Consider the following 24,911-nt stretch of genomic DNA (forward strand, 5'->3'; position numbering starts at 1 on the left):
GATTAATTAGTGATATACAGCCATCCAGTGACGGATTGGTGTTATGGCTCTGAAAGCAAATGAATGCTGTCATCTGAAAGTTGTGTTTAAAAAGGTTATTGGCCAACCACACACTGCACTGTTTGGGGTGCCCACAAGGGCTCAGATCATTACGCTTCCTAATTTTATCAGAACCTACCAAGTATTGACAGTCAGAGAAGCAGCAACACACCACAGCAACACTCCCACACACCACTGCAATAGCTATAATTTCTGTTCCTTTCAATATGTTTAAAAATCTCCAATAAAGTAGTTAAAATTCTTCCAAAACTTGGGTGCTATTTCCTGGGTAGAAGGTTTTCTTGATCTGTGATGATGCCCTTACCTGCCTGGATGAAGAACTAAGAGAGGGGTGTGTGCGCACGCGTATAGAAACCTCTGCCTTCTGTGTGCTTGAAATGTAGCTTACTGTAGAAAGGCAAGAATTGCATCCTTTGCTCTGCCCATTTCTCCCTCCGCCCCCTTGTTCCTGGGAGGTTGTCTATGAGGGAATGCAGCCCTGGAGCTGAATAATGTTCCCTGGCTTAGGATGTGACCTGCTTTCTCTGTTACACTGAACTGTAAGAGGAGTGACCCCGAGGCCCTTACTGGAGTTTTCTTTTTATTCCATGAAAGCTTTTACTTAAGACTCAAAGCAATAACTAGCAATCAAGGCGTCAAAGTGTTTGCTCACCATTGCCACACTAACTATGTAAATATAACATATAAGCCCTTTAAAGGAAACAATGTAATGTTGCAATCAGTGTATTAGGATACTACATTCTTCAAATGATTTATACTTAAAGGTTGTCTCCAGGGCTTTTTTTTCAGCTGGAGCTCAGCTCCAGCACCTCTCAGGTAGATGCCATTGCCATTCTAAGAGAACAAGGGAGAAGTTCATGGTGAGCTCTAGCACCTCCCCCTCTTTCTTTCTTTCTTTCTTTCTTTCTATAATTTTTTAATTAGCTTTCCAATATACCTCCAATAATAGCAAAATTATAACAATAACTATTAATTCCCAAATTATACAGTTATCGAAATGCCAACCAACTTCCAATTAATACATTTTAGTTAAAGTGGCTCCCCACATGGTGGTTTGGGTGCATTTCCAATCTTATATCACTGCGTTCCATAATCTTAAATAATGTCAGTTACATTTCAGTTATAATAATAATCTCTTAGTCAACAGCTACATAATTAGATTTCCATTTGTGATGTTACAATATATAAATTTATAAAGTTTAATGGTGGTGTAGGAGTGTTTTTGCCAGACGAAGTGTTTTTGCACTCAGTTCCTCCCTGCCTTCCACATTTCATTTCATGCCAGAGCAAGAGCCAGGTATCAAGATGAACTGTGAGTGAAGCCCATTCCCCAGTTCTTGGGGGGGGAGGGATTTGCAAGGATGAGTTACCCTCTGTCATCCTTGTTTTTCCGTTTGCTGACGATCCCCTGCTGTTATGGGGGCTGCCTCCATTAAGGCAAGCCTGGACCAGAAGCCTCTGGCACCTCTTTCTAGAAAAATAGCACTGGTTGTCTCCTAAGTAAAACAGAAACCCAGTTGAATACTGTGTATACATGTTTCAAATACAAAATGGTTTTTGTGTGTGTGTGTGTGTTTTTAAACCCACACAATTAATTCAATAATTGGGAGATATGGGAAACTTAAAAAGATATGGGAACTGGATATTGGCACACAAATTCTTCCCAAGGATTGGAATAACATTTGAGAATCACGGCCCTTAAAATTTGTTTCCAGGTTTTTTAAAGGGAAAACTTATTAAAATTATTATACAGATGTTATCACACTCCTTTTCAGATGTCAAAAATATTTTATTCTATATCACCTAATTGTTGGAGGGGTTGCAGTAAACTTAGTACATGTTATCATTTATGGTCGGAATGTCAGTTAGTGCAAGATTCTTGGAATTTGATAGAAATGTTAAATATTACTAAAGAAACTATTGTTTGTTGTCCAAAATTAATGCTACTGAATATTTTTGATGATACCAGTGTAAATATATTGGAAAAAGGGGGTGTCTTATATACGATCTTGGCAGCACACAAAGTTATTGCAACTGTATGTAAAGCAGCCAAGAATCTTACACTGGATACTTACTCTGGAATATAACTATAATGAAGGAAATCATGCATAATTTGAGATTTTGACAAGGACTAGAACCTCCAGATTCTTTTTATGTGATTTGTCATTCCTTTATTACATGTACAGCGGAACCATCATTTTCAAGACAACCCTTATCACAAGCCTGGCATATCTGGAATTATACTTTGTGGTCTAATAAAGTTGATAGTCTTTACTTGGGCTTTGTTATTTTAACTCATGCAACTACTCATGTATATATTTCATAGTTTTTTCATCTTAATTCTTGTCTGTTGTTATATTAAGAAGGAATAATACTAACAAAAGCTTGACAAAAAAAAAGTAAGTGGCAGATAGGAAAAAGGGAGGATCATAAGTGATGCGTTGTAGGCTCTGTTTTGTATTAACAGTGGGTAACCATTCTATTTAATATCACTGCTGAAGTTGGACAGTGGAGTATTTTACCGGTAATAATAAGGGTGGACAGAGCTTCGTGTACTTCAAGTACTTCATGAACAAGAGAAACCTACAAGGAGTGAGAGCAGATACCAAATGTTTGCGAAGGACATGTCTGTAATTCCTGTAGAACTGTGTTACCTAATACACATAGAGTTCGACATGGGTGGGTGTGTGGTTACATTTAAGCAATGGGTTTCCCTGCATGTGCAGAGCCAGCTCACTTGTCTATTCCATGCTCTTTTTTGATGTTCAAATCTGTTGTGAGCCTGGTAGTGGTTGTGGTTCTGGGGAGTGGTTGTAATTCTGTTAATTAAAATAACCACTGAGACAACCTGAGGGCAAACCTGTTAAACAGCATTAATAGATGTGAGAAGGCCGCAGACACCCTAAGCGGTCCTCAGACCCATCTCCCACTTCCTTAATGATCTGTTCCTGAATACCCTGCTTAGCCTGTTTTGAGAGAGGCTTGGAAGCCCCAGCAAAGAGAAACCTCTTCATATAGAGGACAAGCTGACCACTTTAAGTAAAGGGAATTATACTCTGTCTCTTAAGGCTGCAACCCTAACAACACCTACTTGGGAGTAAGCCGCATTGAATTCATGAGCAGGCATGGTTCGTATTGTGTTGTGATTGTAGTCATTGAGAGTTTTTAAACCTAGAGAGTGGAATTCAGTGCCGTGCTATTACAAATGTTCCATCTGCACAAGCATTGCAGCTTGTCCCCACCCCAGCCGCACAGGCCAATTTTGGGGTGCAGGGGGAGGAGGACAGGGGGAACCCCATTGTGCAAGCAGAAGGCATACACAGGGCTTCAACTGATGGAGTACATTAGTTGACTGCAGCCCAGAATACACACACATACAGAGAGAGAGAGACTTCTTTTTTTGGCATTACTTGATTTTTCTCCCTTTGTCTAACCATTCTTAACAAAACTGTTCAGAAACAGAGGCACAAGTCTAGTTGCCTGTGAGTTCATTTTATTTTATTTTGCAAGATGCACTTGGAGGATGACGTCTGGTTTGCTAGCAGTTTCTTTATAGTGGTTTTGCATGGGAGATGGGGAGGGTATGTTGGGGAATATTTTTAGGAGCAAGAAAGAGTTGCAGCACAATAGTTTTTTACTTGTTTGCTTCACAAACAGTTTTGCAGAGAAGAATAGGTAGTTAGTGCCTGTCAGCTTTCAGCCAAAGTGACTTTCCCCCCTTCTCTCCTTTTTCCTATCAAGTTGCTTGACAATGAAAAGGAAACAGCGGGGGAAGAGCACCAGTGTGATAGGGCTTCACTGCTCACCCAGCATTGCCTTATAAAAACTAGTCTTGCAAATAGAGGCAGTTGTGGCCAGATGGGTGGCAACTGAAAAACTTTCACTGCTTCCCTCTTCCCTGGATTTGACCATGATTCCTTGGCTTGTGTGCTTATTCCAGTGTACCATTTGGCTCTCTACATTACTGCAATGTAGACATATGCTAACTTGCTTCTCTTTGTTGCAACATCATTTTCCATGGTTTTCATGCTAAAAGAGTAGCCTTTGTTTTCGTAATTATCATAGTTTGACTCTCCCTGGAGATGTGTGGATTTTATTTGGTTTCCAATCATTCTTCAGATTTCTGACAAGAATCGAGTACTGATGGGTTACAACTGTATCATCTTCTTAAAACAAGAATTGCACATTATAATTAAGAGGAGGAGGAAAGCAAGAGTTGAGGGGGATTTGACTTTTTCAAACCACAAGTGAAAGACACGGGATTCAGTTTGCAGGATTTGCTCAGTTCAGATGCAATGACCAAACCATGGTTTACCTGTTGGGAAGGAAACATGCACTGTGCTCAAGCATTCCATCCTCCTCTTGTGCACATCAATTCCCCCTTTTACTTTCTGCCTTGTGGTGGCAATAGATATCTGTGATTCCTGTGCAGATTATGTGGTTGCCACTAAACACAGATTGCTTCTAAACTGGAATTGGAAGCCAGTTTGATTAAGACAACACAGTAAACCATTTAGGAAAAAGGATTTGTTGTGTGTGTGTCTAAAGGGAAAAAGGAGAGCATGAACCTGTATCATGTTTCTGATGGCTAAACCATGGCTGAATTCAACTACCGACACAGATAACCTGGTCCTGTTATTGTACTACATCATCTGCAACATAATATAGATAAAATAAAGTGCATACTACAGACACTTCAAATGATGCAAACCGTTAAACAAGTAACTAGATGCCATTCCCCTCAAGAGGAAGTTTATATTCTAGTCTCTCAGACTACCTTTCCCCACTTTCCATCCTGAAATCAATTTTTCAAAGGATAATTTTTTTACTTGGCATACAGGGATTTTATTCAAACTTTGGAAACAGAGAAGTGATATAACATGGGAAAAATCCAGAAATTATCGTGCTTAGCTATGCATCTCTTCACATTTTTCTCATGATGTTTTCAGATTATTTTCTGATCTGAAAATCTCATGAGAGGTGGCCTTTCTTAAGAGATTTGCTGTGTTTCCTGACTTTTCTCTGTGAACAGAAATATTACGGAATCAAGCGCTGGCCAAAACTGGAGTGAGGAAAGAGAAAAGGCATGTTTAAAAATATGGATTTTTAAAGGAAACCATCTCTGGTATCATCATATGGGCTGCTTATGAAACGCACACAGACACTTGAGGCTGTCTTCACATGATGGGTGGGGTTTCCTCTTCCATTTCACATGAGCTTGATTTTAAACTACTGTAGGTTAAGGCGTGTTTTTTTGCTTTTGTCAGCTTAGCTTGAATTTGTAAATGACTTGCCATATCTATAGCGCCTGTGTGAAATAGTTAATGCTCTATAATGCCAACAGGCAAGAAGAGTTGTTGTTTTTAATTGTAATTGGCTCAGTTTGCATAGGAACAAGTTCAAGTCATTTCTTATTTTAAAATGTTCCAGGTACCATAAATATGCAAGGGAAAGTATTCCCTGGACTCATACTTAATTTTTTAGGTGGGGTTTTTTTTAAAAAAATGTGTGAGAGTTGTTATGGTTTGGACAGCAACTTAGCCGATTTCTAAGACTTTGTGGTAGGGAGGGTATTAAATGATGGTTTAGTTATAATGGAAAATTTGACTTGCAAAAACATTACTGGACGTCAGTAAATAAAACCTTTCACAAAGGTATGCTTGTTTCTGATCAGTTTCTAGTTCCAGATGTTGGTTCTGCTGACTCCAAAAACTTGACTAGGTTTCAGGAAAGTTGGAAAGATACATTGCCTTTACCATCTGTACTGAATATACCATGCACATACTTGGAAGAGAAATTAATCTGAAATATGGAGCAATGCTCAGAAATCTACCCAGGCCAGAAATAATTAATCTGCAGAGTTTCATAGCAGCTAACACAACACCTTTTTCATATTTCTTACTCTTGTTTCATAAGAATCCTTGGGCATGGCAAGTGTTAGAATAGTTGATACTTAAAATGTCTTTCACGTTTTAATTTAAACATTGTTGGACATTGGAGGGGGTGAAATTGCATTATGTTTGAAGGTATATATTTTTTAAAAAACCCAAGTTCTTAAATTTTCTTTTCGGGCTCAACACTTTAATGATGTTCAGGGTGGGGGGAGAGGATCTGGTGGAAAGGGATTGTTCAAATGGCAACAATGGTATGAATAGCAGCATGAGTTGTGTGTGTGTCAGCCCTTCTTTCCAAATGTCTTTCAAGTTTCTCTTTATTGGAGATGCTTCTGCATTAGCCAGGAGCACTGATTAAGGTCAATTCATTCCTTATGGCATCGCTTCTCAGGGGTCAGGATTGCTTTGTATTTCTGGAACTACATGAAGGGAGATTCTAAATTTCCTTTTGTATTGTTGTTCAAAAATCTGAAATGCTGCTTTCAGTGCTACAGAGACTGTGACTGTGGGGTTTCTGAGACGGTCTTCCTTGAAACTACATGTGGCATGATTTCAGCATGTTTCTTTTGTATTGCACCAAATTGTTCATTAGAGATGAACGTAACCAGAATTGGAAATAAAAGTACCTAAGGATAGGCATTACCAAGCCTTCTCTTCTCTCCCCCTCCTCATCCTTTCATTCTGTCAGCACTTGTATGCACTGCAGGCTGTCATTGTGATCCAGATAATCTCTGCTTTTATTAACATAAAACCTAGCCCTTGTGGCTTTAATGGGAAGTTTGAAAAGTCCTATAGCGGTGTATCCTGGAGGCACAGACACTAAAAACTTATTTTCAGGTTGTCTGATTTCTGAGCCTGTTTTGCTGAGATGCCAAGCTATTATTTCTTTAAAAAATAATAAATTGAGAACACCCCTGAACAACCAGGAATTGTTTCCTTAAAAATGAGAGATTTTGCAAGTGAGAAAATCCATGCTTGGGTGAGGAAAAAATTGCTGTTGGCATGTGAAAGTTTTCTTGCTTTAAAACAACTAAACTATTTTGTTCTTTTTATTTTTATTTGGGAAGAAAATACACTGCCAACATTAAGAAAAACTATCATGATGATAAACTGCATAAAATCAACAATACAATTATATCCCTAAAACAAATGCAAAATGCATCACAAATCAGTAGGGGTTTTGAAGGTGGTAGTTCTGTTTTCTTTGCAGTATCTATTTGGGGGATTCTCAGTTGCCATTCGTTGCCTTTTGGGTGTACTATCATTGATCGCAATTGCCGTAAAAGGGAGAGGGACTGCACCCCCTCGATTTTAAATAACATGGGAAGCCTGTGTGCATGCAACAGGGCCCCTATTTCAGCCCTATCCACCACCCTCATGTAGGCAGCAGGAAGGCAGGGCCAGCAAGGATGTGGACAGGAGACCAAGTGAATATGGCACTGCTCTCCTCCTGATGAGATTTAAATTACATGAGGGGAGCATGCCTGCAATCTGTGCATCTGAATTCAGAAACTGCACAAGAGATGCATAAAGTGATGCATACTTGTCAGCCTATGGCCTTCGACTTATTATTCATAATATTTTAATGAAGCGTAGATAGGTCTGGCTCCCCAGAATGCAAGAAAATTGAGTTTGCTCATGTTTTCACCAAACAAATCCCAAAAGAAACCTGATCATCATGATGGATATAGTCAAGAACCTATAGAGCCAAGAATTGAACTCTGCTGTTATGAGTTGTGGGTATATGAATAGTGGGTGCCAGGGTTTGGGGGTGCCAGATTCCCCTAAATTCCTGATTGGTAATAGAATTTAAATCAAGCCTCCTGAATGCTGGATGCAGCAGGAATTCAGTTGCTGGAATAGCCAGGCCCGCCTGATAATGGCCCGCTAAGTATGAGTTGTTAACTTAACAAAGGCAAGGTGATGAGCCATTAAGAAAGTGGGAGCTCTATGTCAGACACAAAGGGGTGGAGCCCCACCCGTGAGCTCTGAGTTAATGGGCAGAGACAAAAGACTTGAGGGGTGTTCTAGGGAAACAGTCTGTTTTCACTCTGTTAAATGGAGCAAGCTGGAGCAGAGAGGCAGAGGGCCATGGCTGATTTCTGCTGGCATCCAAGGCTGTGGCCATGGAAGAAGCAAGAGTGTAATGCTTTGAGCACCTCCATCATAGGCTCAGGTTGGAGCAGCGTGTAACATCTGCCATAGATTTCAGTGTTGACTGAAGTCTGCCCTGTTGTCATGGCAAGAAAGATGACCCCACTTTTAGTCCAAAACATTTGCCATGCTTGGTGAATACTATGTATTGTTTTTGCTTTCCGCACACTCTTATCAGATTGTCTTCTAGTAAAGAGCAGGGCATACATGATGTAATGTAGCAGCTAAGAAGGTGAGCTGGGAACTGTCTAGCTCTCAGATTTTGCCTCCACCTTGAACTAGGAGGCCTTAGGCAAGTCATTGTTTCTCAGCTTCATCTCTCCCCCAGCCTCCAGTCCAGCAGTATGCCATGTCATATTTTAAACTGGAATACAGGCTCCATAGGGCCTTTTGGCCCAATTTCCTGGAGCCCCATCTGACTCTCTGGAAACTGTGAACCCACTCTTACTTTCTTAATCACAAAGGCTGGTGCTGGCTCAGGAGGAAGAATGGGAAAGGAAAAGAGAGATGACCATAGATCACAGAGATGACCATACAGGTGATCTCTCAAATATAGGAATAAGGAAGGCAAGGGTGACCAGGACCTTTAGGAATTGACTAAACAGATTGGCAGTAAATTGTAGAATAAATTGCGAAGTTGTAGCCACTGTATGGACTTTTAAAGTAAAAAAAAAGACACAGAAATGGCAGGAACACTCTTCTCTTGGATTCCTTTTGGGGAGGAAGCATTTTTGGATAATATGCTTATGAAGGACAATTGTCTGGAATTATGCTGTTTTTTGGAATATTGCCGCTCCCTCCTCACAACCTACCTTCCTTTCTCTTTCTTGCCTTGATCTTTTCCCCTTTCTTCTTTATTGTTCTTGTTACTGCTTTTCGGGTATTAGATAATGAACATTTGAAATGAAACTGTTGTTGAATTGTGTATAGGACAGCTGCCAACCTGGTACCTTCCAGATGTCTGGGACTATAACTCTTCTAATCCCGGCCAGCATGGTGCTACTGTCTGGGACTGACGGAATTTCTAGTCCAAAACATCTGGAAGGCAACAGTTTGGTGAAGACTGGTGTAGGGGTGTAGAGTGGGTTTGGTATTGAAACTTTGCTACCTGACTTGTGCTTGTATGCTTAATTGCAGCTGGACTTGGTTCCCTTCTTTTTGTTTTCAACAAATTTAAACCTTTTTAATTTCTCAGAGGCTATATCTGTGGCTCCTTTTTTCTTTGTAAAGGACAGGGACCAAAACTCTGCTACAAGTAACTTCCTCTAAACATTCATATCTGAAGCTGGAGCCTCTGGGCATGTCTGTAACTTTTCCAGAAAGGTTTTTTGTTTTGAGATTTACCAAAAAGGGAAGTGAAATTTAGGATAGAATCCTTTATTCAGAAAGTGGTTTGTTAGCTGTCTTAACTTTTGTGCTTTGGTAATTTTAAATACAGAGGAATGCCAGAGCCCCTCTGGGCAATGAAAAACCAAGTCTACATGGTAATCATGTTTCCTATTCCTATTGAGCTCCCACTGTGTACTTGGAAAAAAGGTTAGGATGACAAATATTGTTCTGTCACCTACTAGGGTTTTGATATATAGGTGCCAGTGTAATGCAACTCCTCAGAACTGGGTGTAGACTAAGCAGAAGAGAGAGCAAGTTTGTTTCCTTCAGTTTATCAATATGCACTACAAATAAGATGAAGGACTTTGATGGGTTTCCATAGAAATAGTTTGTATGTGAACTTCTTTGGTTGTTAATGTCAGCATGAACTAATGACTGGAATCGGTTGCCTGGATACTTTTTCTGACGTTGTGTTGAGTCCTAGAAGTGGAATTTTGGTGATGTCGTGGAATGTTTACAAGCATCCTGAGCACTCAGGTGCTGATATTGCAAGAGAAAGATGAACTAATAGTAAATTTAGATGTGAGTAAAAACTCATGTCTTAAGGCAGTGGATGGAGCAGTGTGCCGGTTGAGGTGAGGATGGAAGAACAGGAGTAGATGTTGGGACTGTCAGGGTGGGTGGCTGAGTGACAAGAGAATCTAGTCAAGTTGGTGAGCCCAAGCAGGCAGTGTATCTGAGGGCATAGCATTGGAGAGGGCAGTGGATTGAGAAAATGAACGAGCAAGAGAGGTGTGTAAGATGAGCATAGGCACTTCGGACAGAAGGGGACTATGGACCATGAGCGAAGTGGTCAGCAAGGCTCCAGTGTCGCTATGGGTGACATTTCTGTGCGCACTTCTGTGTGCTACAAGAATATAATAAAACTGAGAAAGCTTTTTAATTGGTTTATATTTTCAGAATGCACCTTTGTCCACTTGGCTAGAGAATGTGGTTTTTTGTTGTTTTGGACAATGTCTTTTTGACATTAGTCTCTCCAGGGAAATAAAAGTAACTTTGTCCAAATGAAATAGTATATAATCAGAGTGCTATATTTCGTTGTAAATAATAATGTTAGCAGTAACAAACTGTAGGTTGCCAAGTAAAACCAAGATTCTGAAATAAATCTCTCTGGTTTCTGAAACCCTATAATTATTGCAAAAAACTTAACTTACACAGTACAGAAAATGTATCTTTTACAAGAGCCCTTAAAATGTGCAATTCTTGCCTGTGCAAAACAAACCCAAGACTAGCTGCCCAAATTTTATAACACTCAACAGGGTGATGCTTGCTTGTAAAGTTGGGGGCGGGGGTGAATTTTGTGATTTTAAAAATTATTACTGATACACAGTAATCAAGGGAAATGTGTTTTGGGTTACTTTTAAATGATGGAAAACTTCTGGTGGCACAGAAAGAGATGCATTTATAGAGCCAACTTTTTTCAAACAACATGCCCCTTCTTTATACAAAATCTTGCTTCATTTCTGGGTCTTGACTTTTGCATTGTGGGAAGGGCAAGGTTATTTTCTTGTTTTGGTTTAATCATTTACTTGGGTTTTATCTTGTATTTTATTCTGTGAACTGCCCTGAAATCTTTTGATGATGGATGGTATATAATTTTTAAATAATAATAATAATAATAATAATAATAATAATAATAATAATAATAATAATAATAATTCTTGTAAAATTGCAAAAGCACCTCAAAAGAAGACAGACTGTAAGCCCCTCCCCCATGAAGTGACTAGTATTGATTTACTATTATTTTTTCATGAATGCTTATGGGCTTGTTTCCTCCATTTTTACAGCCATTATTAAATATTGTGTGTGAAAGGATCCCAGCTTATCTGGATCCACTGGTATTCCCCCCCCCCCCCCAAGTCTGTAGTGCTTCAAGTTGCTGTTGGAGAAAATTCAAAAAGCTTCCCCCATCAACTCCCCTGTTGACACAAAAGACATTGGATTGTATCCAGTGAAGTATTGCACTCACAATAATGTCTTTCCATCCCTACACTGGAACTTGCTTCCCCCCTCTCCTTCTCCGTGTGTCTGCCCCCCCCCATCTGCTTTGGTGTTTCCAAATCTTCCAGAGCAGATTTGGGGAGTACCGCTCCGGCGGGAAGGTAAACAGCGTTTCCATGCGCTGCTCTGGTTCACCAGAAGCGGCTTACTCATGCTGGCCACATGACCCGGAAACTGTCTGCGGACAAACGCCAGCTCCCTTGGCCAGTAAAGCGAGATGAGCGCGCAAGCCCAGAATCGTCTGCAACTGGGGTACCTTTACCTTTTAGGAGAGGAGAAGGGACGTGGGTGGCGCTGTGGTCTAAACCACTGATCCTCTTGTGCTTGCCTATCAGAAGGTCGGTGGTTCAAATCCCTGCAACAGGGTGAGCTCCTGTTGCTCGGTCGCAGCTCCTGCCATCCTAGCAGTTTGAAAGCACAAAGTGCAAGTAGATAAATAGGTGCCTTTACCTTTACATTTTTAAGAGAGGAGAGGTAGGGGATGTTCCATTGTTCAAGAATAAATTGTTAAATGTGTGCAGTGACTTAAGTTGGGTAAATGTTAGGGGATTTTTCTTTTTTCATGGGACCACACACTGAACTATGCAACTCTTCATAGACAGTCTAAACTGAGTAACAATTCGGGGGGGGGGGGATAGTTTCCCACTTTTCTGATAAATTTGCTTCTATAAATTTTGTGGGGGAACTGTCTGATAGCTTCTGCCTTGGTGCTGAACTTATCAAGCTCCTTTTTGAGTTAAGTTTCTTTGATAGAGGTTCAGACTGTCTTCCTGTCTTTGCTATACTGTAGTATGATAACCCAAAACAATGCTTGGCATACATAAGACTGTCACTAAAAATAATTCATATTTTGAGATGGAGGCATGGATGAAATTGCTCTACAGGAGGTTGTATATAATAACCAGCTTAAAGTATAGGCTGTTGCAGTTTAAAGAAGGGGTGAAAACCAGACTGTGACATCTGTTGTAGCTCTGTGCATAAATGATTCTTAAAATAAATTTTAATTTTCTCTTTCTCCAAATTTCAAACATTGTGGACAACATGCAGAATAAAAAAGTGAAATGAAACTGCCTTGATTGATAGCTGAGATGTTTTGAGTTTTTTCCACAAAATTTGTGAATAGAAAAGATGGTGAAATGGAGAAGACATTGTGGGTTTTTATTGTTTGGTGTGTTTTTTAATGCCAAGGAAATGTACTGTATTTCCACCCCCTGCTTGTGAAATGAATGTAGGACACTTCTCCCTCTTTCTTTTGTTAATGTAGCAGTGTGCATTTCTATAGTAACTTATGGTATAAGATCTAAAAAGCATTTTACAGTCAATAAAGCATTACCAGTGGCAGTAGATAGTTATATGATTATACCCTTTGCATATTGTGTTTCTAGCCATAATACAACAATGAGCTTTGCAGATTCAAAATAGATGACACAGAATAGGGAAAACATAATTTTAAGAAAAAGTTGTAGCCTTTGACAATTCCTAAATACCATTTGGAAACTACAACACAAGTCATAGTGGTTCATGAAACCTAAGCTGCCTTTCCAAAAGTTTTTATTCTACAAAGTGACTTGCTGTAGTCACAGGTTAGGCATAAAAAAGTGGAAGGAACAGGAACTGAGTTTCTTTGACTTCTTGTTTTGGATTAATTTCACACCTACATTTTTTTTTTTCCATGGGAGGGAAAGAAAACCATACTATGCCACTGTGTGCTTGCGTGTAAGGAATTCAAAACACACACACACACACACACACACACACACACACACACACACACACTCTGTTCCAGGATGAAAGGAGTAGTCTTCCTTTCTTTAGAGGACTATATCCGACAAGTTTAAACTCAGGTTAAATACGAAGGTTCATTGCATGAAAATCAACATTTAATCTATCTTTTGAAGTTAGTGATCAATGGATTTCAGGTGTTCTACAGTAGTAGCTGCCAGTGGAACAGGGCTGGGTGCAAAACGCAAAGTAGTCTAAAGATGTTTTTGTTAAGTAGTCATTCCAAATAATAAAAGAAGCTTCTCCCCTCCCTGCTTTTTGAATGGCTAGGGATGAAGTCCTATGCATGCTTCCTTGGAAATGTGGCACTGAAGGCAGTGGGTCTTTGTTTGAAAGTCCACTGGTGGCATCCCTGAAGCAGGCTCTTCTGAGGGGAGAAAGGGGCAGGGCTGGCCTAGGATCCACTGGATCTTAAACAGGCCTCAACTCACCTTCTGTGGATGCAGCATTGTCCCTGTGGCAGGGGTGGGAGTTTGGACTGAGCCTTAAGCTGAGGCTTTCTTCAAAATGTCACTGGTGTACCAAAATGAAGAATAATATTTTGGCTCCACCTGTTCCATGTATTTGCCATTGTAACAAGGTAGATTAATCTTGCTGACTTAGTTCTGAGGGGAATAATATATTTTTCAAAACCCTAAAAAGTAACCTCAAACCTCCCTCTTTTGCTCTGTCCTTCTCCCTTTCATATCAGAATTAGGTAAAGGTAAAGGGACCCCTGACCATTAGGTCCAGTCGTGACCGACTCTGGGGTTGCGGCGCTCATCTCGCTTTATTGGCCGAGGGAGCCGGCGTACAGCTTCCAGGTCATGTGGCCAGCATGACTAAGCCGTTTCTGGAGAACCAGAGCAGCGCATGGAAACACCTTTTACCTTCCCACCGGAGCGGTACCTATTTATCTACTTGCACTAGGTTGGCAGGAGCAGGGACCAAGCAATGGGAGCTCACCCCGTCGCAGGGATTCGAACCGCCGACCTTCTGATCGGCAAGTCCTAGGCTCTGTGGTTTAACCCACAGCGCCACCCGCGTCCCTATATCAGAATTACACCCCCCCCCCAAAAAAAATCCTGCTTCCCTCAGTAACTCTCTGCAATCTTTCTCAGGCACAGTTCTCCTCCATAGAAGGTATTTGTCATACAGGGGCTACTGATTGGTGTTTGGCTGCTCCACAATACTTAAAAACCCTTTCCCTTGGTGGCCTACCCATATCCAAGCATCTTTGAACAACTTATTTTTTGCTTGGGCATCCCTTTGGTGACTGATGTCAAGCTTGTCAAGATGCTGTATCCCATAAAACCTGAATACCAGGTGGTAGCCAATTTCTTGTTCAGTTACATCTCCAAGTAGGTTATCTTACGCATTGGAAAAATAAGACACTATACCAGTTTCCTCTGCAAACTGTAGTTTTTAAATGCAAATGCGGGTCTGAGCCTCTTTGTAAATGCAGATGTGTTCTGAATAGGCAGCTAATAGGTATGAGCATGTATCTCTGATTACCCCAAAGGCATAATAATCCCAGTCTTGTTTGCAGCAGACCACATCCTCCCATTTGTTAAAATTTATTTTTCTTGTGTCAAATAAGCTTCTTAGCTACATTTTCCACAGAGAAGAAACCAAGCATGTGTGTGGCCTTCCTGCATGGTGACTTGAAAAGAAAAGTGCCCTTCTGCCATAGTCTCCACCTTGTGCCATGCCTCTCCAAGCAGAATTTGCCTATTAGGGACGTTTGGAGCTTTTCCAAGTGATTATGCAGTTGTTAAAAGTTTAGAAGTTATTCCTTAAGGCTATGCTCCTGCCGAAGGGCATAATATATTTCCCCAGCACTGAAACAGATACCTATTTATTTTTTTGAACCAGAACATTCGCCCAGCAGCATGGATGAATTGTAAGAGTTGGAAAGGACCTTCAAGGTCATCTAGTTCAGTCCCCCCCCCCCCCAAGTACAGGAGTCTGGGTAATGCTTCCTCTGTCCTGAAAGTAGACAAGAATTGACAGGTATGGAATTCCAGCAAAACACATTACAGTCATCCATATTCATTGCTGGAGTCCGCTTTGAGCAGATAAAAGGATTTTCACCTTTTATGCATAGGGCTGGCTCATCATGGACACAAGTATTTGCCATGTTAGATGTGTGTTGGACCACACATCAGGAAGAAAATGCTTCAGCAAATTTATGGCTTTTCATTATGTAAGTAGACAGAAATGAATGTGGAGCACATATCTACATAGCAGGCTTTATCATCCGCCTCCAATTTGTTCTTGGTTATTGTTCCAAAGGCTTCATTTCTCTCTCCTGGGCTGCGTTCTCAGTACCCCTCAAGGTTAAACTGGATGTTGCTGAAGAAGGGCATAGGGCCTGGTAGCTGCCATGTGGTATTTTCCTACCTACTCTCTGGTATTTTCTTTTTCCTTTAGGAAGCTTTTCTATGCGCCTTCCTTGGAATGCTGGGCTGTGTGCAACAGTACCTTAGCATTGGGTACTGAATGCCTGTAGAAGGGGCAATCCTTTAGTGTGGGCATCTTTTATTTTTCTGACTTCATTTTGAGTGTATCTCCATTTCCTTATACATGAATATGATTCTTTTCTGCATTGCTCAATCCTATGTGCACAGACAGACAGGACGGAATAGAATTACCGTATTTTTTGCTCTATAAAACTCACTTTTTCCCTCCTAAAAAGTGAGGGGAAATGTGTGCGCGTCTTATGGAGGGAATGCAGGCTGCGCAGCTATCCCAGAAGCCAGAACAGCAAGAGGGATTGCTGCTTTCACTGCCCAGCGATCCCCCTTGCTGTTCTGGTTTCTGAGATTCAGAATATTTTTTTTCTTGTTTTCCTCCTCCAAAAACTATTTGCGTCTTGCGGTCTGGTGCGTCTTATAGAGCGAAAAATACTGTATTTAACACGCTTTACAGCTATGAAATGCTATAAGGAGCTAATATAGTTTCTTGATACAAATGCTACATTACCCCAAAGACTTCAGTTTCAGCAGAGCATGTGCTGTGACAATGTGACTGCATCCTTTCTGCTTGTATGATTTGCAAAGGAACCATGTATTTATATCTTCCCTTAAAGACTAACAAATGTGTTTTGGTACAAGTTTTAGGAGACTGAAGCGCACTTCATCAGATGCATGATGTGAAATAATAGTTAGCAGGTATATAAAGGAGAAAATTGTAAGGTGCATGTCAAAAGTCAATAAGGAAAAACTGAGTCTAAAACAATTACGGCATAAATATATGTTCAATAGGCATTTTAATAGTGTCATATTGATGAGGATTTACTCAGCATTGCTGAGATGATTGTATTAACACCTATGGCAAGGAACCATTCATGAAAAACAATCATTGATAGTACAGATATCCTGGCATTGAAAAGCTAGATAACACATGATAAAAGAGCTAAAATCTTTTGTCTCTGTTTAACCCATAAGTGATGGCATTGAATTTACTGATGGATTGTAATTAAGTTCATTTATGTTACACCCCCCCCCCCATTCCAGAGTGGCTACATTCAGGTCTGTTATGGCCTGCCCTGGGAAATTGAAATATTCTCCCAAGTGCCATTTTCAGTGTCTGATTTGTGTCATTTACTCCTATGTGGAGAGACTGGTTCATCTATTTTGTGTAGAATGCACAAGGGCATTGTTGACAGGCAAAGTCATAAATCACACTGGAAGATGAGCAAGTGAATGAACCACCAATGTTGTGGATGACATTGTTGGGTCCAGTTATGGTGTTACCACTAGACGCTGGGGGAGATTTGTCAATTGGCTTTGCTGTGGCTTGTTGGTGATTAGCTGTTTTAGGTTGCCAGGTGGAGGGGAGAGGGGAGGTTGTCTATATGCAATTATGGCCACCCCCCTAAAAAAAATTCCCATTCAGATTCATCTGAAGGGGAGAAGTATGAAATTGGAGTCCATTGGAGTCTTCCTACCAGGTGAACTAAACAGTGATAGATCAGATGGGATCAAAATGACTTTGAAATGTTATTATGCTACAACTTCAACAAAACATGCACATATGAAAAAGCAACACATGCAAAGCCATTGGTTCTTATGCATAATGGTCCCTTAGCTTGCTAGCTCAGGTGTCTTCCAGTTGCCTCATGTATAGGTCAGACCAGGGGTCAGCAGACCTTTTCAGCAGGGGGCTGGTCCACTGTTCCTCAGACCTTGTGGGGGCCTGGACTATATTGGGGGGGTGGGGAGAATGAATTCCTATGCCCCACAAATAACCCAGAGATGCATTTTAAATAAAAGGACACATTCTACTCATGTAAAAACATGCTGATTCCCTGACCGTCCACAGCCTGGATTGAGAAGGCGATTGGGCCGGATTTGTTTCCTGCTTGGCAGGGGGTTGGACTCGATGGCCCTTGTGGTCTCTTCCAACTCTATGATTCTATGATTCTATGACTTAGTTTGCCTACCCATGGGGCAGACCATGGGCCATATTTTTCCTCCTGCTTCTCACTTTCACTTAGTTATTTTTTAGCTAGTTTCTCAATCCTGGGTCTTCCCCACTCCCTGGCACTTACTTTGTCGTTCTTCCATGTGTTTCTCCTCCCCCACCCCTGCCCTGCATCCTGTATCTCGCCAATTACAGCCTTTTTTATCTCTCTAGCCAGCTTGGAGTGCTTGTTTCTGATTGGCTTCCTAGATCTTTGTCTTCTTGGTGATAACCTCTCCCTCAGTTCTTTGCCTTGCTATTCCAGACTGATAAGCAAATTTGGTCCCACAACACAGCACACTATGCCATGTCTTGCTCCTTGGTTCCTCATTTAGACATTTCTCAAGCTGTTCTTACCCCAGACCCCATGTTCATCACCTTGCCTAAGCAACTGTATGTGGTGAGCTTGACTTATCCTTATTCTGCCATAACTGCTGCTAGCTCAGAGCCTGTGTTACTCCCAAAGATTCTATCTCCCCATAGTGTTAGGTCTCCTCGATTTCCTCCTATAATTAATCAGAAAGGAGTTTATTAGATATGTTGCTCTATTCCTACACATGCTCTATCATTTTCTCATTGGTTTAAGGGGCAGTTCACAACCAACCACGCACACATGTACAGTGGCACCTCTGGTTACGTACTTAATTCGTTCCAGAGGTCCGTTCTTAACCTGAAACTGTTCTTAACCTGAAGCACCACTTTAGCTAATGGGGCCTGCCGCTGCTGCTGCGCCTTCGCCGCACGATTTCTGTTCTCATCCTGAAGCAAAGTTCTTAACCCGAGGTACTATTTCTGGGTTAGGGGAGTCTGTAACCTGAAGCATATGTAACCCGAGGTACCACTGTATACACTACCTTGCAGAGGGGTTTGCCAGCTGTCTGTACATCTTCCCCTTCAGAAAGCGTTGCCAGCCTAATATGAAAGTGGCTGCATATTCCTGTGGCAGTGTTTCTTTTTATAAACTTGCAAAGCTGCAAGATGGGGCACATCTGCCCTTCAAACTACTGCTTTTAAGCAGGGATAATTGCCCTGGTGGTCTCCAAGGAATCCTAAGGCTGTAATCCTATGCACAGTTACGTGGGAGATGGTTCCACTGAACTTGGTGGGACCTCAGAAGGAAACCAAACTTGGATCTTGCTGCTAGAGCTGTTGCAGCTAGAGTGCTGGGAGTTCTGTACGAAATGGTCAGATGCCGTCTTTTAGGTATTATTTGATTGCCTTGTAAAATAGTGTGGATTGAGAAGGTTGCAGGGTTGTTGTTGTTGTTTTTTTAAATATACATGGAGTTGAAATTCTAAAGGTAACACTAAGCCAAAGATGTAAAAGAGAACATGGACTGAATATTGGAAACCTAACCATATGATGAACATCAGTACAAGGCCAAATGCACAACAAAACAGTCATGCATAATTCTTATTCAAGTCCTGAATATTTCAGTCAAAATATTAATTAATCCCAGTTATAAGATTGTATTGCAGTATAGATGAAAGTTGCATGGCAGAACACCCACCTTCATTTTAAAAACTCATTTTCTGATTTTTTTGTGGCTTTTAAAAGCTGTTTGTGTTATATTTTGAACATTTCCTTGTGACTTATCTAGAAGACAAAAAATAAATCACAACAATAATAAAGAAAAGCAATTCGATGATAGTATATATTTTATTGTAGTATGTGTATTAGATGATGTTCTTGGAGTTCACTAACAAAGAACTGGATCTCAACTCCATCCATGTTAGGAGTCTGAAACATCAGCTGAAGCTACAAGCCTCTTGTGGGGAAAGTCAGCAATTGATTAGTAAAGACATCTAGCAGCTGTTGCTTGGACTTGTGGAATTGCTCGAAGGGCTTGAAGTGACAAATAATTTGCCAGAGAAATGTTCTGTGTTGGATTACATTAGAAAGCTGCTGAACTGAGCAGATCCTGAATGAAATATTGCCGTTTGTAGCAGTTAGTGCCCTCTTCTGGAATTTTGGTATTCCATTAAGTTAATTACATTAGTGTTAACTGCTGTAATTGGTAGGAAACAATCTAAAGCTGAGGGGTCATCCCTTTGTTATATGCAACTATCTAAATAAAGACAGCCATGCTAATGGGTACCCCACTTTATTTACAAGGTACTGTAGTGTGGTTAAAGGAGGTGGTATTTTGCAGGACACTTTTTAAATTGATGCAATACAATTGCATATTACGAAAGTGTGATTTTTATAAAGCATTGCTTACTACACCATTTCCAACAGCAACCATTTATCTGTTAAGAAACATCATCATAAATATTTTCCATTCCCGTGTACAGTATCTTACCAGAAAAAATAAATATATGTACTAAACTCAGATTTCTACCAGTTAAAGCTGGCTTTTGCTAATTAATTAAAATTTAGCTGCTTGATCAATCATTGGAGCTTGCTGCTCTGTTGAACAACTTTTGCAAAAGAATATACAGTCGTACCTTGGTTCTCAAACGCCTCGCAATTTGAACGTTTTGTCTCCCGAATGCCGCAAACCCGGAAGTAAGTGTTCCGGTTTGTGAACTTTTTTGGGAAGCTGAACATCCGACGCTGCTTCCGTGGATTCCATGGCTGGAAGCTCCTGTAGCCAATTGGAAGCCGCGCTTTGGTTTCTGAACGTTTTTGGAATTCGAACGGATTTCCGGAATGGATTCCATTTGAGAACCAAGGAACAACTGTAATGTATAAGTAACATATGTGGCATTAGTTGGTCATCTCCTTGCATGAAGCAGTCCCAAGTTCAGTCTATGGCATGCCCAGGTAAGAGTGTGAAAGATCCTTGCTTAAAACCCCAGAAAGCCATTGCCAGACACACACTACTGAACTAAATGGACCAATGTCCTGAGTCAGAAAAAGGTGACTTTCTATATTCCTAGACAATCCTTCTCCCCATCTGCAGTGGTATCAGAAAAACAACAACAGTGACCTAAGTATGTTCCTGCTTGAAAGTAGTGACTGATTTAGATGGCACTAATGCACCTTAGAATGGTGTATGCAAAGGATGTGAGTGGCGCTGTGGGTTAAACCACAGAGCCTAGGGCTTGCCAATCAGAAGGTTGGCGGTTCGAATCCCTGCAACGGGGTGAGCTCCTGTTGCTTGTTCCCTGCTCCTGCCAACCTAGCAGTTCGAAAGTACATCAAAGTGCAAATATATAAATAGGTACTGCTCCGGCAGGAAGTTAAATGGCGTTTCCGTGCGCTGCTCTGGCTCACCAGAAGCGGCTTAGTCATGCTGGCCACATGACAAGGAAGCTGTACGCCGGCTCCATCAGCCAGTAAAGCGAGATGAGCGCCGCAACCCCAGAGTCGTCCGCGACTGGACCTAATGGTCAGGGGTCCCTTTACCTTTAATGCACCTTATAATGGTGCATGCAAGTTACGTCTTTGGAGATTTCATGAACTTTTATTAATTATTCATTTCTATACCACTTTATATTTCTAAGAAAAAAGTCTCAAAGGGGTTTGTTGTTGTTGTTTAGTCATGTCCGACTCTTCGTGACCCCATGGACCAGAGCACGCCAGGCACTCATGTCTTCCACTGCCTCCCACAGTTTGGTCAAACTGATTTTAGTAGCTTCGAGAACACTGTCCAACCATCTGGTCCTCTGTCGTCCCCTTCTCCTTGTGCCCTCCATCTTTCCCAACACCAGGGTCTTTTCCAGGGAGTCTTCTCTTCTCATGAGGTGGCCAAAGTACTGGAGCTTCAGGATCTGTCCTCTCAGAATGGATAGGTTTGATCTTCTTGCAGTCCATGGGACTCTCAAGAGTCTCCTCCAGAACATTAAAACAACAAATAAAATAATCCAAAATAAAACAATTGCTGAAGAAAGTCAAAGTGTACATCCAAAGTAACATAATTAACAGGAAACTAAAATATTACCTTGAAGATTTCAAAATAATTCATTACAAAGGAGGTAAGCCACAGAATGCACATTTAATGCAGAATAGTTAACAACAACAAAAAACCCCTTAACATTTCAAAAGGAAACATTACTAAAGGAAGTCAAATATAAAATGCACATTTAAATAGCATAATTAAAAAGAGAATAAAATATTATCATAAGCATAGAACATACTCTACCTGCTGTTGTAGTGTGTGGATGAACTTGTAGTGCCTGGCTCTTTTAGAATGTTGTTGTTGTTTAAAAATTATATCCTGCTTTTCACCAAAGCAGTTTACGATGATAAAAATGCACAACATATCACACTTAAAACACAAAAGCCTAAGAAATTCAAAACTCCAGAAATATTTTTTAAATCAAATCATTTAAACATCAGAGAAACATTTATGATTCAAAGGCATCCTGAAATAATATCGTTTTAACTAGGCATCTGAAACACAGCAGGAACAGTGCCTGTCTGATTTCTAGTGGGAGAGAGTTCCACTGAGGTTGGGGCTGCCATGCGCCCGGAATTTCCCAGACATAGCCAGAATACAGCAGTCAGTAACAGTGTCTTTGCAGAAATAGCTTCTGGGATTCTGGGAAAATCTGGGCATATGGCAAATTTCCTTAATTTTTTTCAAAAACTTCATTTTGTGTCCGGATTTTCACTTTTTGAAATATAGCAACCCTAACAGGTGGGCTGACAATACTGAAGACATGACTTGTTGTTTACATGAGTTGTGCCTCTGTTCTATGGGGAACCACTAATAGTGTTCTCCCCACAAAATGTTCTCAAAATGTCCAGCCTGAAACGTACATAGCAAGGTTGTCCTTTATATACCGTATCCAGGGCCTAACCTGTTCATACTAGTACAAGAACTATGAATCTAGCCCAGTGGCAGATTGGAAGCAATTTCAGGTCTGTTAATGCTTGTGTCATTAGTTGGCGGTTGAAGCAAAACACAAAAAGTCCTGCTTGAAAAACGAGTCAGTTCATCACTGAGTAAATTGAGTTTGGAGGTATTCAGTTGTAGGAATCATATGGAGAGAAAAATACACACTTTTTGTCTTTATCCTGGAGGTGGTTGGTAAATTTCCACTTACTCTGGCTTTCAGAGTTGTTTCCTGGGCATTAATTTATCAAACTTATCAAAAAAAAATTGAAACTAAGTTGGAATTGATGAAAGAACTGGTGGGGCACAAAGATTATTAAAGGCAGTAAATGTCTGGAGGCAGTGTTCTTCTTTTACCAAATGATTACAAAGTTTGTTGAATGTTTAAAAACAATATAATATGTGGCATTGTGCTAAAAGCCATAATAATGCCAAATAACAAATACTTTACTTGAATGGAACGCTTAGGCATCACTGCTCTGTTTTTAGAAGTGACGGTTTACCATACATAACACTTTATTGTTCTTCCTTTCCATAGCTTCTCCCCTCCTGCTTTTTGCTAACCGGAGAGATGTCAGACTGGTGGATGCTGGAGGAGTGAAGATGGAATCAACTGTTGTTGTCAGTGGCTTAGAAGATGCTGCAGCAGTGGACTTCCTGTACTCACAGGGTGTTATTTACTGGACCGATGTGAGCGAAGAAGCCATCAAGCAGACTTATTTTAATCAAACTGGGAACCTGGTGCAGAACGTCATCGTGTCAGGTCTGGTTTCCCCAGATGGCTTGGCATGTGACTGGATTGGGAAAAAATTGTACTGGACAGACTCTGAAACGAATAGGATAGAAGTTGCTAATCTCAATGGAACATCTAGGAAAGTTCTCTTTTGGCAAGACCTTGACCAGCCAAGAGCAATAGCCCTGGATCCAGCTCATGGGTAAACATCCCTTCTTTAAACTTTTTGCATTGGTTTGCAGGATTATGATTGTTTTGATAGAATTTTTTTTGTCTCTACAAAAAATATAATCTCGTTTCAGTTTCTATTTTCTCAAGGTATTTTTCTCTGAACATACGTTTAGATTTAAATACATCTTGTGAAGGAATGGCAGGCCGTGGAAGAGTGCCATGACTAAAGTGCCAAAGAAAATGTTAAAACAGTCTCATTTTTCCAAGTTAGGCTTCTCCTAAAAGCCGAATGTTATGAATTTTTTAATCTCCAGTTAACATGACCAGTTAAAGGTGTTTAATGAAGTTTTGTGTATAAAAGTGCAATAGGTTCAGTTATGCAAATTTTAATGAGTTCTCAAATTCATCAAATGGCTTGAGGTGTCTAATGCTCTGTAAGCTCTAGCAAGTAAAAGAGGCTGTTTATTTTTATTACCCCAAAGATCTGAATGTGCCTAAACACCCTCTGCCTAGGGAAAGAATCAGCCAGGTATCTGCAAGCTAGAGATTTCTTTAAACTGAGGTTTTGCTTACCTGACACATTTTTTTCCCAGTTTTTTGACAAATGTGTGCTGGGGTCAATGGTTAACTGTTACAGATCATTCTGCTAGCACCTTAAATGCATTGTTTTGTTACATGTGATACAGTTGGTAAAAGAGGCAATCTCAGCTTTGACAAGGTTGTAATATAAATGAACAGAAGGCTGGAACAAGTGTGATCAGGAAGCCAAACAATTAAGTAGTTGAGTTTGGTTTCATTTCAGATCCAGGTCCATCAGGGTATTCTAACATTTTGGTTCAGGCACAGAGCTTAAAAATAGTTCAAGAACACTGTTAGATACTGAGATATATAAGCTAGGCGCCAAATAGCTAAGCCCCATGTTTGGGCCAGACAGCTCAAAAGTCCTATTTTTCAATATGACTTTTTGGCTGCTGAAATCCATTCTGATTGTGCAGATAAAATATCATGGATAGAATTCTATAGGATGTGTTGATAATGTGTGAAAACAGTCAAGATCCAAGGATACCCAGGCATGCACCTCCAGATGGTGGAGATGTCAGGCGCCATCCTGGTGCCCAGGCATCTTCACTTGGTTGCATGTGGTCAGTAGCTAGGTGCAAAAGTCCCTGGCACGTGGCGGATTTTGAAGGCTGTTCAAGAACTAGTTCAGATAAATGTAACGCAGTTGAGTGCAACTACAGTGGTACCCCGCAAGACGAATGCCTCGCAAGACGGAAAACCCGCAAGACGAAAGGGTTTTCTGTTTCGGAGGCGCTTCGCAAGACGAATTTCCCTATGGGCTTGCTTCGCAAGACAAAAGCCCATAGGGAAATCTCCGGGGACCTGTTTTAAATTGCTGGCGGTCGGGAGCAAAGACTTTCGCCCACAGCCGGCCTTCAGAAGAGGTCCTGGACCTCTTCTGAAGGCCGGCGGGGGGCAAAAGTCTTTGCTCCCCCCC

At 40.8% G+C, this 24,911-nt stretch overlaps 1 protein-coding gene across 1 annotated transcript in view; it reads left to right on the forward strand.

Annotated features, from left to right (window-relative positions):
• The window catches only part of LRP5 (LDL receptor related protein 5), a 118,233-nt gene that overhangs the window by 10,699 nt on the left and 82,623 nt on the right, over positions 1-24,911 (forward strand). Inside the window, exon 2 of the mRNA XM_028735812.2 lies at positions 23,048-23,444. Coding sequence (XP_028591645.2) covers positions 23,048-23,444 — 397 coding nt within the window. The remainder of the gene's footprint in view (positions 1-23,047; positions 23,445-24,911) is intronic.

This window comes from Podarcis muralis, chromosome 1, assembly GCF_964188315.1.
Source record: "Podarcis muralis chromosome 1, rPodMur119.hap1.1, whole genome shotgun sequence".
Lineage (NCBI taxonomy): Eukaryota > Metazoa > Chordata > Lepidosauria > Squamata > Lacertidae > Podarcis > Podarcis muralis.